General features: G+C 37.8%; 1 protein-coding gene across 1 annotated transcript; it reads right to left on the reverse strand.

Moving 5' to 3' along the window:
• Positions 1–6,467: 6,467 nt before the first annotated feature.
• Positions 6,468–20,528, reverse strand: RCHY1 (ring finger and CHY zinc finger domain containing 1). The gene is made up of 9 exons (XM_043447821.1): positions 20,377–20,528; positions 18,722–18,841; positions 18,390–18,505; positions 12,621–12,699; positions 10,646–10,690; positions 10,478–10,536; positions 10,361–10,387; positions 9,291–9,411; positions 6,468–7,130 (listed from the first exon to the last, which is right to left on the reverse strand). Exons 1-9 carry the CDS (start codon positions 20,464–20,466, stop codon positions 7,002–7,004), a joined length of 786 nt encoding a protein of 261 aa, XP_043303756.1. The 5' UTR covers positions 20,467–20,528; the 3' UTR covers positions 6,468–7,001.
• Positions 20,529–20,606: the final 78 nt, after the last annotated feature.

Genomic DNA, 20,606 nt, shown 5'->3' on the forward strand with positions numbered 1-20,606 from the left:
TTGGCAAGTGAAACCTGTATGGTGGGAAGAGGAGGAAAATACCCTCCCTCAGAAAGGACAGAGCAACTCGGTTCCAGTCAGGGGAGACTTGGGGATGTTACTACAGTTCACTGGGAGCACGTGCTGGAGGTCATCTCAACACTGCAAACAGGAAGGGTATGAGCCTGGATGTCTACTGAAGGCCCAGTACACACAGGAAGTGTTCTTAGTGCTTTAGACTTTTTATCTTATTTAAACCTCACCACACAACCCCTATGAGGCTGTCATTACCATCCCTATTTCACAGAGAGTAGTACATCTGGGAAGAACTGACCCAAGGGCACACGCAAGTATCTGTTAGATTGACAGAATGTGAACATCTGTGTTTCTGCTTTCAAAGTTCAAGCCATTTCTCTTCCATCCAGCTGCTCATGCATCATACAACATACAATTCAAGACATCAGACAACTCAAGAGTTGTTTCTGGCCCCCTCCCCAAAATTTTAGACTAGCCTGAGTTGTTTGAATATACCTAGACTGCAATGCCCACTATGACACTGGTTAAGTACAGCTTAGAGAAGATGCTTTCTGTTTATTCCTCCATGATTCCCATTTTTCTCCCATATTCCTCATGTCTTCCTTCTCCCAACCCAGATCATCTCTCCTGGTCTATATGTCTAGGGTTGGTGTTTATCAAAGGGGACAACCCTATTTACTATGGACTCCAATGATGTACATTATACATAGCCTCAGAGGAGATACTGGTGCAGAAAATAACAAACTTCTCCTTCGCAGGCCTTCACAGAAAGCTTGGGCAAGTAAACTGAAGTTTGCTGGCCTTCAGTTTGATCAGGCAAAGTAAGAGTGAGCTGGACTATACACTCTTCCAGCTCTAAAGGCTATGATTTCACAATGTTTTTTTTTAAAAAGGTGTTTATCTTCACAATAAAATAGCCCCAAGAAGTACATAAACTCACAAAGGTCAAAAGAAGGAGACAGACTAATTCTAACAATATTGCTCTTTGCCTAGAATAGCAACATGATTTGATTGGAAAAAAAAATTGCACAGACATACTGTAATAAGCACTGCTTCATTCTCAAGATGAGAGTGAAAGGTAGGTCTTGCCTGGTATCACAGCCCACCATCCCTGGAGGTCAGGCCAATGGTGGCTCAGACAGTAAAGATTCTGCCTGCAATGTCTGAAACCCAGGTTTGATCCCTGGGTCAGGAAAATCCCCTGGAGGAGGAAATGGCTACCCACTCCAGTATTCTGGCCTGGAGAATTCCATGGAGAGAGGTATAGTCCATCGGACACAACTGAGCGACCAACACTTTCACTTTTTCATAAGAGGAAGAGGTCATTTATCTCATTCTCTACAAGTTCCTCCTTCATGGACCACAGCCTTGCTATGAAGGGGTGTATGTAACTTAATGAAGCTACCAACCATGCCGGGCCAGGGCCACTGAAGACAGACAAGTCATAGTGAAGAGCTCAGATAAAACGTGGTCCCCTGGAGGAGGAAATGGCCACTCACTCCAGTATCTCGCAGTGACGAATAGATGCAGGGGTTAGGTCTGGCAGAGAGTGCCTGAAGAATTATAGACCGAGGCTGGTAACACTGTACAGGTGGCACTAACCAAAAAATATCCCAACGTGACAAATGCAAGAAGGCAAAGTGGCTTTCTGAGACTTTCCAAATAGCTAAGGAGAGAAGAGAAGCAAAAGGCAAGGGAGGAAGGGAAAGATACACTCAACTGAATGCAGTTCCAGAGAATAGCTAGGACAGATAAGGCCTTCTTCAATGAACAATGCAAAGAAATGGAGGAAAACAATAGAATGGGAAAGCCTAGAGATCTCTTCAAGAAAACTGGAGATACCAAGGGAACATTTCATGCAAAGATGGCACAATAAAGGACAGAAACAGAAAGGACTAAAAAGCAGCAGAAGAGATTAAAAAGAGGTGGTAAGAATACACAGAACTATGCAGAAAAGGTCTTAATGACCCAGATCACCATGATGGTGTGATCACTCACCTAGAGCCAAACATCAAGGAGTGTAGGTCAAATGGAACTTAGGAAGCATTACTATGACCAAAGCTAGTGGAAGTGACAGAATTCCAGTTAAGCTATTTAAAGTCCTAAAAGATGCTGCTGTTACAGTGCTGCATGCAATGTTAGCAAACTTGGAAAACTCAGCAGTGGCCACAAGACTGGAAAAGGTGTTTTCATCCCAAGCCAAATGGGGAAATGCCAAAGAATGATCAAACTATCACACAATTGCACTCTTTTTACCAGCTAGCAAGGTTATGCTCAAAATCCTTCAAGCTAGGCTCAGCATATGTGAACCAAGAACTTCCAGATGTATAAGCTATGTTTAGAAAAGGCAGAGGAACCAGAGATTAAATTGCCAACATTTGCTGGATCATGGAGAAAGCAAGGGAGTTGAAGAAAAACATCTACTTCTGCTTCATTGACTGTGCTAAAGCCTTTGACTGTATAGATCACAATAAACTGTGGAAAATAACGAAATGGGAATACCAGACCACCTTACCTGTCTCCTGAGAAACCTGTATGTGGGTCAAGAATAAACAGAACCAGACAAGGAACAACTGACTGGTTCAAAACTAGGAAAGGAATAAGACATATGTTGTCAGCCTGCTTATTTCACTTGTAGGCAAAGTACATTATATGAAATGCCGGACTGGGTCAATCACAGGCTGGAATCAAGATTGCAGGGAGAAGTATCAATAACCTCAGATATGTAGATGATCCCACTCTAACAGTAGAAAGAGGAACTAAAGAGCTTCTTGATGAGGGTGAAAGAGGTGAGTTAAGAAGCTGTCTTAAAACTCAACATTCAAAATAACTAAGATTTGGGCTTCCCTGGTGGCTCAGCTGGTAAAGAATCCACCTGCAATGCAGGAGAGCTGTGTTCAATAACTCGGTTGGGAAGATCCCCTGGAGAAGGGGCTACCCCCTCCAGTATTCTGGCTTGGAGAATTCCATGGACTGTATAGTTCATGGGGTTGCAGAGTCTGACACAACTGAGAGACTTTCACTTTCATATGGCATCAGGTCCCACCAATTTATGGAAAATAGAGGAGGAAAGAGTGGAAGTAGTGACATTTCATTTTCTTGGGCTCCAAAATCACTGTGGACGGTGCCTGCAGACATGAAATTAAGACACCCACTCCTTTGAAAGAAAGCTGTAACAAACCTAGACAGTGTATTAAAAAGCAGAGATACCACTTTGCAAACAAAGGTACGGAGAGTCAAAGCTATGGTCCTCCCAGTAGTCATGTATGGATGTGAGAGCTGGACCATGAGAGAAGGCTGAGCGCTGAAGAATTGATGCTTTTGAACTGTGGTGCTGCAGAAGCCTCTTAGGAGTCCCTTGGACTGGAAGGAGATCAAACCAGTCAATCCTAAAGGAAGTCAGTCCTGAATATTCACTGGAAGGACTGATGCTGAAGCTGAAGCTCCAATACTTTGGCCACCTGATGCAAAGAGCTGACTCACTGGAAAAGACCCTAATACTGGGAAAGATGGAAGACAGGAGGAGAAACAGGTGGCAGAGGATGAAATGGTTAGACAGCATCACTGACTCAATGGACATGAATTTGAGCAAACTCCAGGAGAAAGTGGAGAACAGAGGAGTCTGCATGCTGCAATCCATTGGGTCACAAAGAGTTGGACACAACTTGAAGACTGAATAACTTACAAGATAGCCTGTTGGCTCTTTACTACTTGCATTTATTTTGGTTTATGGCCAAAATGTTTCTAATTAAAAGAAAATTAAATATGTGTACAATATGAAAATAGGTTTTAGAAAAAAAAACTGAGTTCAAAATTAAAATCTATGACACCAAAAACAATAGTACTACTGCAAACATGAACTAAAGTTAATGTCATACAGAAATCCATATACGGGTTAAGAAGACTCTAGAAACTGCAAGAGGTAAAAATTAAACAACTTGATACACATTTCATCAATGACAAACGGGGCCAACAAGCTTCTATGCACCAAGACATTCATAAACATACTGAGTTATTGGTATTTAAATTAATACATAGAAATTCTGTGGCAAGGTTATTGTTATTTTCAGGACAAATAATTCTACCATACCACCATACACAAGATTAGACTAAGCATTTCACATTCATTCCTACAACCTTTCTAAAGTCTCTATGAACAAGAATGAAGTTATCCATTAGAAAACATTAACAGTAGTAACCTCGGAAAAAAAAATTTTTTTTAACCTTGTTTTCCTCTTTCCTACAATATAGCTATTTTTGAATCAGGACAAGCCAAAACATATTTTTAAGATTTTTCATTTTAAGTATTACACACTGAACACTAAGGGACTTCTGCTTGTCAATGAGAACTGTTGAAGGATTTTAAGCACTGAATTGACATGCCATGGACAAACCCTTGAAGAAACCCTTGGTACCCTGACTTCAAAGGCATTTGAAAACTGCTTCATGCAAATGATTGGATGTCACAAACAAGCTTTTACATACCAATTCTGCATTATTTCGGACAAATCTGGATTCTGAACTGAAGATATAACTACTCAGATTTAGAGTTAAAGGAAGACATCTAAAAATGAAAGATCTATCAACTCAGGAGTTCCTCCATGACTTAAGCTATCAAGAATAGTTCAGCAAAACAGAAGTTTGAATTAAAGGCAGCATGATATAGTAGGTTTGAGGTCATAGACTTGGACCTGATTCCCAGCTCTGAGTACCTTTCACTAACTCAAGCATTTCATCTCTGAACTTCAGCTTTCTCATCCATGGAATGAAGGCAACACGTACCCTATAGAACTCTCATGACGGTTAATGCTAATGCCTAAGACTTGTAAACAGCAGATGTTCAAATCAGAGCTTTGTTACTATTGCATACTCACTGCTACTCAAACAGCCAATGATTCTGTGATTAAAAGCAATAGTATAGGGACGTCCCTGGTGGTCCAGGGGTTAAGACCCCATCTACCAATGCAGGGGACACAGGTCTGACCCCTGGTCAGGGAACTAAGGTCTCATATGCTCCAACGTGTGGCCAAAAAATTTTTAAAAATCCGATTGATTTCACTAAGTTTAGCAGATTAGATTAACAGAAATAAAAAGTAACACAACTGGAAAACTAGTCTTTCCTTATCTGTACACTGACTTGTAATACCTAACAAGATAGCCCATTCCTAGGTTTGTTATACAGGTCTAAGCGGACACATTCTCTGCTGACAAGATACTCTTGCGATTTCGAGTCATCTTTCTCTTCATGGTACAGAGGAGACCCTTACAAATGAAAACTTCCTTTATAAATGTTAACTTTCCCTTAAAAACCTTAACTTCTATCTCATTTTCAGAGCTTCTGAACAGCTCTTTCTCAAAAATAATCAGATCAAAATAATCTTTATGCCAAAAAGGCATACTCTGTGATAGTGTATTCTGCTCTCCTTCACTGTATAATAAACCACCTAACACTTAGTGCCTTAAAAAGGAAAAATTAAAAAAAGATAACCCATTTCCTTCCCCAAGTCAAGATCAGCACTCATGCTCTGCCCAGGCCGAGGAAATGGACCAAGGGAGAGAACACAAGAAGAGCAGACAATATAGAATAAAGATCTGGGCCCAAAACAGGAAATCAATGCTGCTGCCTTAACCAGGTAAAGAGATTTCAACAAAAGAAATAAATGTATGAGAAATGTTAGGATTTTTAAAAGACCATTTTCCTTATACACAGGAGATTCAATTAGATCAAAGTTGGAAACATAATTGGTGTTTAATAAAATACCTGTCAATCGATATATACACATTTTACTTCCTATCTAAAGCTTTTTATAAACAAAACTGGGACACTGGTGTAAAAAAGTTCATTTCCGTTGCTCAGTCGTGTCTGACTCTGCAACTTTTTTCCCACGAACAGTATGAAAAGGCAAAAAAAATTCAGGATCAAATATTTTTGTGTACATGTTTCTGAATTAAGAGGTTATATTCAATTCCATCACCAGTCCCTGAAAAAGTTACACTCTGTGCCACTCTGACTCATCCATACCTACTTTCAAGCACTGAGAAGAATCCATCCCATTCACAACAAAGATAACCACTGCATACATGAGAAAAACAAGGAAAAAGCTAGTCAAGTATAAGAACATTAGAATCTGAGGGCAGGAGCTTTCACCGCTATTGTTCCCTGTTGTCTCTATATTGTCTAGAACCACACTCAGCACATAACAGCTGCTCTCTAAATACTTGCTGACTGAATGAATAAATTATTCTTTGAAAAAATAATTTTGGGCAACTAAAACAATTTTTTTAAATGTTCATTGTCTTAAGGCTTAGAAGAGTTCTGTTATTTTACATTTTTCCCAATTACTCTTATGGAAGAATACCTCAAAACAAAGAAAAGTGGATTTCTTTTACATCATTAGACTATAATGCTCTGAACCAAAAATAAACAGCATTGAAAAAAACTTTCTATAAAATACTGTTTCAATATATTTTTATTAGCAGTTATTACATCAAAATTCACATTTACAGGATCCAAAGGACTGTCTTAAAAATTCTAAAGTATATGTAACTAGATTTTAACAGTAAGATAGAACATATCCTCATTACAGCACAGCCCTTAAACAGTCAAGGATAATACTGAGAATTAAGTACAGTTCTATCAAGAACTAGAAATGAATTCTGTATGCATAGTGTCACTTAAAACGAAGTACCAAGGAAGTATAAGAAGTCCATGGATGTGAGTTTCAGTGGCAAACATCATTGACTTCCTAACAACTGACACCAAAGAAATTTCCAATCAAAACACAAGAATGGTGCCTTTCATTCAATGTAGAGCTATGATAATTCTATAAAGAGACCCTGAATCCTTAAGTCTTATAATACGCTTTTATGCTGTGACACTAATACAAAACACGTCAACTCTAATGAATAGATTGTGACGCATTATGACAAAAAGATAGCCTTTTTCTATCAGAAAATCCTGATTTTTCCAGTGCAATATAGGCTGTTCATTGCTGATCTATTGAAATTCTACATCCTCCAGCCTGAGCGGTATTGTAGGATTCACAAATATTACACTTCATGCCTACTATATGGAACTGAACTGTAGATCTTCCATTGCAATCATTGCAGAGAATCTGAAAAGAGATGAATTCAAATTAAGTAAATTAAACCTTATCGATAGAAAGTGGAACTGTCTGTTCAAAATAATTCCTCAAAAATCATATCGAAGAGGTATCTTCCTGGCAGTCCAGTGGTTAAGATTTCGCCTTCTGATGCAGGGGGTGCAGGTTTCATCCCTGGTCAAGGAACTAAGATCCCACATGCCTCACCGCCAAATAAAACCAAAACATAAAACAGAAGCAATGTTGTAACCAACTCAATAAAGACCTTAAAACTGGTCCACATCAAAAAATCATTTAAAAAAATTATACTGGAGATGTGAAAACATACATATGTAAGTCTAAACATTTCCATAAATAGAAATAGAGTATCTTTTATTTGTTCACTGGAAATTCTAAGAGGCTATTAAAGTAGCTCTAAATTTAGAAAATGAAAATGTTGATGTGCACTAAGAAGTCTTATTTTAAAAGTTCCCAAATAGCATAAATAGTACAAAAGTTAACATAGGAATAATCAGATCAACACCTATAATTCAAAATAACACACAATTTCATTATTTTTCACTGACACTTGGAAAATTATCTCAGTCAACAATTTTTTACATATTTATAATATTTTTGCTTATTAATATATTAAGTTCCTGGTCTTAGATGCCTCAAGAATGAATTAAAGTCCAAAAGAGTACTTTCTAAAGTTGAACAAAGAAAAGCTTTTGGTTCATCCCTAAAATGACAGTAAGACGCCACTTAGGAATTAGTCTCTTCTTATACTGAGATCTTGAAAAATAAAGAAGGGTGTTAACCTGAAAATAAATCAATACATTACTATGTGAGAAAAGCATTAACTTTAGAAAAGCCACACCATAAGTAGAAAACATCTAAATTTTCTCTAAATTATAATTTGGAAAGTAACTTTTTCTTTAAAGATTTTTCTTTGGACCGTTTTTAAAGCCTCTATTCAATCTGTTACAATACTGTTTATGTTTTGGTTTTCTGGCTGTGAGGCATGTGGGATCTTAGTTCCTCAACCAGGGACTGAACCTGCAGCCCCTGCACTGGAAGGTAAAGTCTTAACCACTGGAGCCAGGAAGTCCTCCTGAGAATTAGTTACAAATATGATCTAAATGTAGAAGGTACTCACTGCCTAGAGTTAGAGGATTAAAGAATGACTGCTAATGGTTACAGAGTTTCCTTTTGGGGTGGAGAAAACATTTTAAAATTGATGGTGGTTTTATCTACAAGAACACACTAAAAAAACACTGAACTGTCCATTTTAAATGGAGGAGTTGTATGGTATGTGAATTATATCCCAATAAGGCTGTTACTTTAGAAAGTGATCTAAACAGAATATAGCATGCTATAGCCTCTAGTAAAATGTGACACAATTATCAGTATTACAAAAATGATCTTTCATCGACCTAACAATTATCCTCATGAATTATGAAATGCTCGTGTAAATTACACAGAAAATAATTTTTATTTGGCTTTGTTAAGGGGTTTTTATCTTTTTGTGTACAAATATCTGAACTAAAGATTTTTGAAAATTTTTATGTCCAAAAATTATTAAAGCACCAGAAAACTATCTACTTTCCAATTCTAATCTGTAAATGAATATGCTATGCTGAGACTAGACAGCAGCACATCTCAACTAATGGAGAAAAGATGATCATTCTCCGCAAGACTAAAGGCACAGAAATACTTCTTACATTTTAGACTGCAGGCTAAGACCAAGTTAAAAAGTCTTAGAATAAAAAGCATAATAAACATTAAAAACCAAAAAGCAATCTTCAAAAAAAAAAAATAAGTAAACATGTTTGCCTTAAATAAAATTTAAAATAATTAAAACATAATCAAAATAAAATAGCAGACCAATAATCCACCTCTACTCAGTTATTATCAATTGACTCTGTTAAGTAATAAGTAAATAATTTAGAATGAAGCTTTTGCCTGCCATCTAGTGTTGGCAAGTACTGCACAAAGATATTCTTAGATTTTCTTTTTTCCTTTGAGTTCAGAGTAACTAAAATTTAAAGATTATCTGGTTCCTCCCATTAATCATTGCAGTGACATCAATGCTAAAATAGTACTTTTCAGACAGATTTGAGCAAAAGGGCAAAAATAAACATGACTATCAACAAGGAACCTGAAGTTTTTTTAGGCATTGATTCTACTCACATCCACAGTCATGTTCTGATATTCTGAGGGCATAGGAGTCTGTGCTACCTCATCATCCAGTTGTCTCCAGTACCTACTCATATCAAAAGCAGAGTGCATACACAATGGACATCTGTAGCCTCTAGGAGAGATATAAAAGAGTTATTTTCCAAGTATTAAATGGAGAGTGTATCAACCCAGGTATACAAGAACACACATGCTAACTGGTACATAAATCATCTAAGACAAGCATTATTCTATATTTCAAGACCATCTCACAAACCTTTTCAATTAAATCATGTATCATAGGGTATTTTTTAAACCTACTTCTTTTTCCTCAGTTCTATAAAATGGAGAGGAATTTCTGAGCATTCTTTGTAGAATATACATGATATATTTTAAAAACCAATTAAACTGCTTTTTAGCTAAACAACCTCGATTTCTTAATATATTCAAGAAGAGATTGTAGTCTTTAAAAATTATTCAGATCATGCTATTTTCTTTCTAAAAATTCTGAAAATGTTCCCTTTTATCTGGCTCTTAAACTAAACTTTCTGCTCATCAGTTTGCAGGATCAAAATACATTTACACAATTTCTTCTTTTTATCTGCATCTCACTTTAGCATCTTTTCCCCACAACAAAATTAGCATTAGATAAATCTTGGTATGAGTTTTGGATTTTTTTGCAGCTCATCATAGTGGGTCAATACAACAGCTAATAATTTTGTGCAACATGTCTCAGCATTTTTATTTTTTACAATGCTATGACTGTCTCAGGCAGAGACCAAGCTCCCCAATTAGTAGCCAGAGAATGAGAGGTATCTGTCTCAAATTGCAGATGAGATATGGCATAACAGAAACATGAGGACAAAGCCAGAGTCCAGTGTTTCTCTCCCAACGTGCTTTGCCCAATTTAACACTACTCATCTACCCTACCCATCTCAAAGGAAATATCCACCATATCCACATATGGTATAAGTAACTGCGAGGTTTGCCCATTCCCTTCCCCACTTGCCTGCAAAAAAAAAAAAAACAAAAACAAAAACAGACATCTTACATAACAACTTTTTATAATCCCATCAAACACTCACTCTTTCACCATTTCTTCATAACACGTTCTGAAAGAAAATATAACATTATTTTAATAAAGCAAAAAGTACCTCCACCATTTCCAAACACTTTTGAGGAAAAAAAAAAAGTCACTTTACCTATGTAAAAGATGTCCACATGGCAAGACATGAGCAACGATACGAGATGTGTGAATGTCCTGTAAAAGCAAATAAAGTTGGTGGTTAATTACATGAACACAATATAAATACCCAGTATTTCAAATTCAAAAGAGGATATTTCCAAAGCAAAAAATATTTTAAGCTCACCTCCAAACATATTGGACAATCCTGCCGGGAAACATTTTCAATACACTGTTTAAAAGCAAAATTAAAATTACCAAAAGCTTAACTAGATGGAAACTATATAACCATAGCATTAATAACAAAAACTAACAAAGGAAACAATACCAACTTACTAAATGTAATAATGAACATTAATATGTTTCCTATATGTCAAGACAAGAACTGAACAATAAACTCTCACAACTATTTCAGGCTTTGCACATTACCTGAAACAATGAAACTGCCTAATACATCTTAATTATTCAAATTATCTTCATTTTACAGATAAAGAAATAGTAATAGTTCATATTAAAGAGATTTTACTACATGCCACATGTCAAGTTCATTGCCTGTATTATCTCAATTAATTCCCACAAAACTGAAACACATACAATTATTTACCCCATTTTACAGATGAGGTATTTGAGGCCTGTGCATGCATTCTAGTGTGCTCAGTCATGTCCAAGGCTTTGTGACCCCATGGCCTGTGGCCCGCCAGACTCCTCTGTCCTTAATATTTTCCAGGCAAGAATACTGGAGTAGGTTGCCATTTCCTTCTCCAAGGGATCTTCCTGACCCAGGGATTGGACCCACATCTCCAGCACTGGCAGGCGGGTTCTTTACCACTGCACAACCTGGGAAGTCCTTTTGAGATCTAGAGAAGCTAAATAACTTCCCAAATTACATGCTATCAAGAAATGGAAATATATGTGTGCTCCAACAGGCTGCCCACTGAGCCTGAGTTCTTAACTTGACAAGACAAGGTCTGATTAGGTGTGAAGAGGTAAGAGAAAGCATCAAGCCATAAATGATACCCAGGTTTTTTAGCAAACACCTGAGTAGATGATACCACCACTTACTAACAGACAATAAAAAATAACCGAGAAACAAAACAAAAATACCACAAGAGAAACTGAGTATATAGTTTTCTAAAGACAACACAGCATATCTAAAGGCAACACACCATAGTTAATCAGCCTAAACGCAAGTCCGCAAAACCAAACCCAAAATTTTATCATCTCCTGCAATCTATTAATAAAATACTTAAAGCCAGGACGAAACTCCTTAGGCATCATCTTCATTCAGCCCCCATTCTCTCTCCCTTATACTCGTCACTATATTCCCTATTTTCACTATTCACCTCAGTTTCTCTTACCACCTGTATTTTAGGCTAGCTATTATCTAGTAGGGCTTCCCTCGTGGCTCAGTTGGTAAAGAATCTGCCTCCAATGTAGGAGACCCAGGTTCCATTCCTGGGTCAGGAAGATCCCCTAGAGAAGGAAATGGCAACCCACTCCAGTACTCTTGCCTGGAGAATTCCACAGACAGAGCTGGGTAGGCTAACAGTCCATGGGAACGCAGAGTTGGACACAACTGTGTGACTAACTTTCACTTTTTCATTATCTATTATCTTTTTAAAAACACCCTCATCAGATTCTCCATTCTCTCAATTCTTGGACACAATCAGTACTGTAAGTGATAGTTTATTAGATTTTCTCCTAAATAATGAAAAATAATTTTTAAAGGGCCTAGGATCATGATATAAAATTTCTACATCCAAGTTAAAAATATTTTTATTGGAAAGGGATACTGAATTATCTAGGAATGCTATATTAACAAAAGGTTACACTGCTCTGTATTTCTCCTGTACCATACATTTTAAAAGCTATCCTCAAAACCAGTTCCAATGATAAGAATCCACAGGCTAATTTAGAAGCTGTCTACATTATACTAATAACTGATGTTAAGTATTCTTACACACTATAGAGAAGAAAAGGGAACTGTAGATCAGATATTCTAAGGTCTGTACTTTAGAACATTTACTTAGTACTGCTTAAAAATAAAAAACAACATGACTATACTCAGTAACATCTGAAAGTTAGCATGCTTTTAAACAAATTAGGATTTTAGCTGTTTTCAAAAATAATACTTTTAAAATCATACAAACTGAAGTACATACCTTGTGCTTCCCTTGGAGATTCACTGCAAGGCATAAGTTACATTTCAAACAGTGGAAAAAATCTTCCTTTGGACCAATCCTAAAAAAATAACGTGAAAAACAAAAGATTACATATGTTTTTATTACATATTTAACTCATTATATATAAGTTCAGATTCACTATAAACAAAGTTCAAACCACACTGAAGAATATGAGGTGAATCCCTACCTCCCCAACATCACTCCCCAAATGCAAGCACTACAAACAGAATGGTATCTATCCTTCTGAGTGTTTTTTTTCTTCTATAAAACTGCATACACACACACACAGACATACAGATACATACGCTTTGAGTTTTATTTTTTACACAAATGGATTCTTTCTATATATCCTGTTTTGCAACTTCTTCACGTAACAGTATTCCTTGAAGAATATTCTATGTAAAAATATATAGAACCACTTTATTCTTCGTCAAAGTTACATAATATTAAATGGTATGGATATATCTTAATTCTTTAATATTCTTTTATTGATAAAATTTACTATCTTTAGCTAATGTAATGATACAATAAATACCTCTTACAGACATCAGTCAACCTACATATTGATGATTTTTTACAAAATTCCTAGAAGTGAAACTGCAGGGTCAGAGGGCACGGCATCATCAGTTCTGACACTGCCAAACTGGCCTCCAAAGACAGCACTAATTCATACGCCCCCCAACGTGTAACAGCACCCTGTCCCCCACACCCTCGCCAACACTGGTTACCTATACGACAAATAAAAACATCACTTTAATTTGGATTTCTCAAATGGTGATACACAGAGCATATTTTACTATTTATGAACCACGTGGACTCCTCCTGGGGATTGTCTGTTCACGTGCTCGGTTCATTTTTCTAACAGGGTATTTGTCTTTTATAATTTTAAAGACGCTCTTTAACTCAAGTATATACTTGATTTACAATATTATATTAGTTTCAAGTATGTAGCTAGTGATTCAGTATTTTCATACATTATACTCCATTTAAAATTACTGCAAAATAATGGCTACCGTTTCCCCGAGCTGCACCACCTGGGAAGCACACTGCTTCCTTATGGCAACTCACTCCAGTCAGTCCTGTCCGGTTCTTTCTGACCCCATGGACTATAGCCCACCAGGCTCCTCTGCCCACGGAATTTTCCAGGCAAAAATACTGGAGTGGGTTGCCATTTCCTACTCCGGGGATCTTCCCGACCCAGAGACTGATCCCATGTCTCTCACATCTCCTGCACTGGCAAACAGACTCTTTACCACTTAGCACCACCTGGGAGGCACAATGTATTCTAGTTTGTATCTCTTAATCCTTTACCTCTATATTTTGCCCTCTCTACTTCTCTCTCTCCACTAGTAACCAGTAGTTTGTTTTCTATAACTAAGTCTGTTTCTGTTTTGTTATATATATTCACTATTTTTTTTAAAGAGCCCACATACAAGTGTTTGTCTCTGTGACTTCCTTCACTAAGCACAATACTCTTTAGGTCCACCCACAATACTGCAAATGGCAGAATGTCATTCTTTCCTATGGTGAGTAATATTCCAGAGTGTGTGAGAGAGAAGACAGTGTGTGTGTATACACTACATCTTCTTTATTCGTCTGTTGGTGAACACTTGCGTCACTTCCACACCTTGGCTACTGTAAATGATGCTATTATGAACTCTTGAGCAAATGTACCTTTTTGAATTAGTGTTTTCACTTTTTTTGGATACGTACGCTAGAGTGGGGGGCTTCCCAGGTGGCGCAGGAGACACAAGAGACTCAGGTTCAGTCCCTGGGTCAGGAAGATCCCCTGGAGAAGGAAATGGCAACCCATCCTGCCAGGAAAATCCCATGGACAGAGGAGCCTGGCAGGCTACAGTCCATGGGGTTGCAAAGGGTCGAACAAGACTGAGCACCCAAGTGCACACACACACAGCACCCCAAGAATGGAACGACACATGCTATCATATGGTACGTCTACTTTTAGTTTTCTGAGGAACCTAATTTAAAGGAGTTCTTTATATATCCTGACTTCCCTGGTGGCTCAGATGGTAAAGAATCCATGTGCAATGCAGGACACCAGGGTTTGATCCCTGGGTCAGGAAAATCCCCTGGAAAAGTACATGGCAACCCATTCCAGTATTCTTGCATAGAGAATCCCACGGACACAGGAGCCTGGTGGGCTACAATCCATGGGGTCACAAAAAGTCAGTCACAACTGACAGCAACACTTTCATATATCCTGGATATTAATCTTTTTCACTTGTATATATTAAAATTACTTCTTTGGTATGTCAACTATCTTTTTTACATCTTTTATCATACATTTATTTTAATTCCTAGGTAATAAAAAGACATGATATTTCAATTTATAGCTTATGCCTCTTTTTTTATTATTAATTTTTTTTGAAGGATAATTGCTTTACAGAATTTTGTTGTTTTCTGTCAAACTTCAACATGAATCGGCCATAGGTATACATATATGCCCTCCCTTTTGAACCTCCCTCCCATCTCCTTCCCCATCCCATCATTCTAGGTTGATACAGAGCCCCTGTTTGAGTTTCCTTAGCCATATAGCAAATTCCCTTGGCTATCTACTTTACATATGGTAATGTAAGTTTCCATGTTACTCTTTCCATACATCTCACCCTCTCCTCCCCTCTCCCCATGTCCACAAGTCTATTTTCTATGTTTCTCCACTGTTGCCCTGTAAATAAATTGTTCAGGTCCATTTTTCTAGATTCCATATATATGCATTAGAATATGGCATTTATCTTTCTCTTTCTGACTCACTTCACTCTGTGTAATAGGCTCTAGGTTCATCCACCTCATTAGGACTCAAATGCATTCCTTTTATGGCTGAGTAATATTCCATTGTATATATGTACCACAACTTCATTATCCATTCATCTGTCGATGGACATCTAGGTTGCTTCCATGTTCTAGCTATTGTAAATAGTGCTGCAATGTACAATGGGATACATGTGTCTTTTTCCATTTTGGTTTCCTCAGGGTATGCCTCTTATTTTGAAAAAAACTTTTGAAACCCATTGGTCATATACATACTCTCCTATATACTTCTAATACTACAACTTATGATTTTTGTATTTTTCTTACATCCATTTGAAATCCACCATGTACAGTAAAAGTGGGACAGCTCGTTGTCCCCAGATTCCTCTCATCCCCTTCCTGCACAATAAGAGCTGGGCAGAGGGCTGTACTGGATAAAAACTACTTCCCAATCTCCCTGGAAGTGTGAACAGAAGGGACAAAGGAAAATTCTCTCTTGTGCCCCTCGGAGAAAAAAGGGTGTACCTTCCCTTCACCTATTTCCCCCTTTCCACTGACAAGAATATGAGTTCTTTTAAATTGTGCAGACAAGGAAGTATCTTATGGATAGCAGGGCAAAAATAAGAGAAACCTGGGCTTCTGTTTAACTACATGGTTCAGACTTTTCCCTGAGAAACATAAATGTCTTTTTTGAGCCACTTGTTATTTAGCATTTCTGTTACAACATGCTAAAACCATATTCTAATGAATGCATAGAATTTTAGTAATCAATTTTTTGTTTCCCGAATGGATAATCAGTTACCTTAGAACCTGTTCTCCTGATCTGAAATGCCATTTTTGCTATAAATTCGTACGTTAAATATGTGAATGTGTGTGTGCACACACACAGTTTCTCCCTTTATTTGTCTATTCCTATACAAAGAATATATCATTTAAATTACTCTCTCTGTCATGTTTTGGTTATGTGGAAAGGCAGTCCCCTTGTTCTTCCTTTTCAAAATCTGCTCAGCTCTGTATATTTTCTCTTTCAGATGAAATTTACAATCAGTCTGTCCAATTCCACAGGTAAAACCCTGCAGGAGACTTCCACTACTGCCCAAGACAGAATAACAGACAAGAGACTGGATCTACCCTCTTACCTAAAACTACTACCACACAACCCAAACAAAACATATGAAAACAAGTTTCACTGAACATCAAGGAATGAAAGATAGCAACCTGCGAGATACAGGAAACAAATTAAGCAAGCCCTAAAACTGCCCTAGTTTATTGCCTAGAGCACTTTCAGGCAGTAGGACAAGTTAGAGGAACAAAAGCAGAGCCAGAAAGACTTGCTGAACAAGAAGATGAGCCGAGAGTCCAAGGAACCCAAGATTGCTGCAGCTCACAGGACAGAGTATCAGAGAGGACAGAGCTGCACAGGGGAGCCCCTCAAGTATTTAGCAGAATACACATCAGCTCATGCCTGTGAAGAAACCCCCTAAGGCCACGGCAAGAACCATTCAAGAGAACTAGAAGGAACAGTGTTCAGCACTCAGACACGGTCAGGACCAGTGTTTACTCCCTCAGCCAGACTGGAAAACCTTAGAATTCATGAAGTACTGGACTGAACACTCAGGAAGGTACTGCCGCAGTGGTGAGGAATAATTACTCCTGGAATAAGCACACCTCCAGATCCATCTAACAAATTATAAAAGCAAGTCCCAGAAGTATCAAACTGTTCAAAGTAACAACCACATCCCAAAATAAAGCTCAAGATTTGCAGTAATATGAAAAGTTCCCAACAAGGTAAAAATCACAATGTCTGGTATCCAACAAGGACCAGTCACTCAAAAGGCAGGAAAACCAACTGAAAAAATAACTGAACAATCAAAATCAATCCAAACTGACACAGAGGTTAGAATTAGCAGAGAAGGACATGAAACCAATTATTATTACATTTCACATGCTCAAAGAGTTAACACAGATGTAAAAATTAAAAAAAGACCCAAGTCAAATTTCTAGACATAAAAACAAGAAAAGGGGGTTTGCTTATGATTGTCACATCTTTTGGTATATTTGTTATCCTTCCTTAAAAACAACCACCTCAAGGGACCTCCCTGGTGGTCCGGTGGTTAAGACTCCAGGCTTCCAACATAAGGGGCATGAGTTCAACCCCTGGTCAGGGAGCTAAGATCTCACATGGCATAGCCAAAAAACAAAACACTACATAAAAACAGAAAGTGATTTAAAATTCTCCAATAGAAACAAAGAGAAAGGACTGACATAGGACACTTGGAGCTCCAACACTGGTAACATTCTAATTCTTAAAAACAGTGGTTTGTTGTATTAGAATACTTTAAAACATACATTTGGTACATACATGCTTCTGGACACATCGTAACACTTTAGGATTTTTAGAAAGAAAAAAATTCCTATATGTCAACATGTCAACATTAGCTTGTCAGTGGATGGCTGGACTTAAAAAGACTATTTTATTTTCATTCTTTCTACTTTCCTGTATTATCCAATTCTTAAGCCTATACTGATTTTATCAAAACTTTTGATAATTTTTTCAACTAATTTTCAAAAAGGAAAAATCTACCCTAATTTTCTACCTTAGCTTCCCACAAGCCACTTAATATAAAAGTATAATTTCTACCCCAAATTTAAATAGCCACACAATTGTTGATCGGCTAGTTAAAATGATGAAGGCATGAAGAAACTTTTTAGGGCAATAGAAAGTTTTTTTTAACCTTGATTTGTGATGATGGTAACATAGTAGATATATTTGTCAAAAGTTACTGAACATTTAAAATTAATGCATCTCGTAAGATGTAATTCTGAAAGTCCTCTGTCCATGGAATTCTTCAGGCAAGAATAGTCGTGTGGGTAGTAGCCACTCCCTGATGTAATTATATTCCAACAAGGTGATTTTTAAAACTATTATTGCTAAGATATATTAGAAATAATTTAAAAAGAACATTTTACATACAGTACCTACAAATTCCACAGTTTTCACAATGATACTGTTTCTTGTCTTTGTCAAACAGATGGCATACACTGCAATAATATTCTCCAAACAATGTGCTACATTCCTCACATGTCTGTTGTGCCTAAAAAACAAAAAGTGACTATAAATATACAACTTACCAAAACATCTTGAATTACTAATTTAAATGTCCAGATTTTTTCTTAATGTACATGCGGTTTTATCTTTACATGTTTTCATACAGAGCTAAGGTTGTATTTGCAATATTCTTGATTAAATTTTTAAAACCACCTTAGTACACATTTAAAAAAAAAAATAGAAATAAGTAATAAAATCTTACATGCTGAATTTTTTCACAGTTTATGCACTGCACTTCCTTTACTTTAAAGCGATCTAGCTGATGATCTTCATTGTTATCATGACACAATCGGCAAGTATAAAGCTTGTCACAGCAAGGTGCCTAATCCCCAGGTGAGGGAAAAAAAAGGTATAAGAAGCAAGACAAGGCAAGTTTGAAATAATGCAAAAAGAAATTTCTTTCCTTCTCCTCCTCCTGGAACAAGGTCAAAGATTACAACCAATGGATCATTTGGTAAGCTGATAACTATACATAACATTTCACTGTTTTCCCATCAACATCTAGGTCTCTACCAAGTTGAACACAACCTTGCAGTTCCAAACAGAAGAATTATGAAAGATGGCCATCCCTAAACTGAAAAGTTAATCCCACAATACCCTAAACTCATTCTCAGCATTAAGTAGCAGGCAGGCAATTTCTACTTAAGACATTGCAGATAAATTCATTTACCAACTTTAACGCTGAAGAATTAAATACTATAATGATTATATTTTAGTCCACTTAAGTTTACCACACATCAACTCTGTGTCTTAAAGTTTGGAGGACACAATAAACGTAAAAGACAGTCCTTGTTTTCAAGACTGGCAAAGACTGCAAGTTGTTCAAGACAAGAAAGTCAACTCTCTCCTTCCTGGACACATGACTGACCAGCTACACTACTGTTTCCTTGCTGTTACTTGTGGCCAAATGACTTAAATTCTTAGCAACAAAATATGCACAGAATAAAATCAGTGCCTCTCCTGGGCCTACTAGGCATGCCTCTTCCCCCAAGCTCCCTTCTCCCCTTTCACCAGATGAAACGTGGACATGGCAGCAACCCAGCTGATGACTATATGCCGTAAAACATGGTTAACAACACAATAGAGAACATTTGTCCAAGGAGTGGTCATGTGAAACTGCCTCATTACCAAACCAGATCATTCATTCACCTTGAATTGTGAGGTGAGGAGAAATAAACTTTTTATTCTTTAACTCACATTTCTACTGGGTCTTTTTGTTACAGCAACTTAGCTTTACCCTAACTAGTACATCAAAATGCCTCTACGCCACTAAGCTAACCTTACATTATACTTTCCAGTACACTGTGAACTTTAAGATCCACTCATTTCTGAAGACTTCCTATGCCGTGACTTACCATAACATAGTTCATTCCTTCCGCTTACGTTTTTTGCCTGGTAGGCTTAGGCATACTCACGCTAAAATGAAGCTGGCAAGCTGTAAAACTTATTTAATTACTACAGGAGATGAAAGCGTATTCCGAGTCTCCACTCGCTTACCCGCCTTCCATTATTTCATCACACACCTGAAAGTGATCCTGGGAAAAGCCAGCACAGGCCCGGGGCTGCCTCTGTCTACTTCCAGCACCGAAAGACTAAATAAATGAACCCTCCAATAAGGTAACCCATGTGCAAGGCCAGGTTTTTGCCAAGCAAGAACTTTGCTTGCAAACTACAACACAAAGGTAGGGCCAATGTTCGTCTTGACAAAACACGCTCTTTACGGCAAGAAGCCAGTCAGAGGTGAAGTTATCCTGACAACAGCTTAGCCCGACAACAAACTTAAGCCCAAGCTTCAGCTCCCGGCCCACTCCACCCCCAGCCCGGCGGAAGCTCTTAAGAGCCCAGTGAAATCGTCACCTTCAGGAGACATCCCCTGTCATAGTGCTCACAGCCCCGCCGCCTTTGGACTTGCCCGCGGGCGCCATCTTCCCGCGCCGCGGACGCCATCGCCTCCACCTCCCCTCAAACTCCACGACCCCTTCCCCCAGGCCAAAAGCTACGCCCAGAAAGGCAGCGCCGCTCTAGCCCACCCTGTCCCAGGTACTGCGGCCCCCGGAGCCAAGATGGCGGCAGGGCACGTGACCCGG

This window comes from Cervus canadensis, chromosome 26 (genome assembly GCF_019320065.1).
Source record: "Cervus canadensis isolate Bull #8, Minnesota chromosome 26, ASM1932006v1, whole genome shotgun sequence".
NCBI lineage: Eukaryota > Metazoa > Chordata > Mammalia > Artiodactyla > Cervidae > Cervus > Cervus canadensis.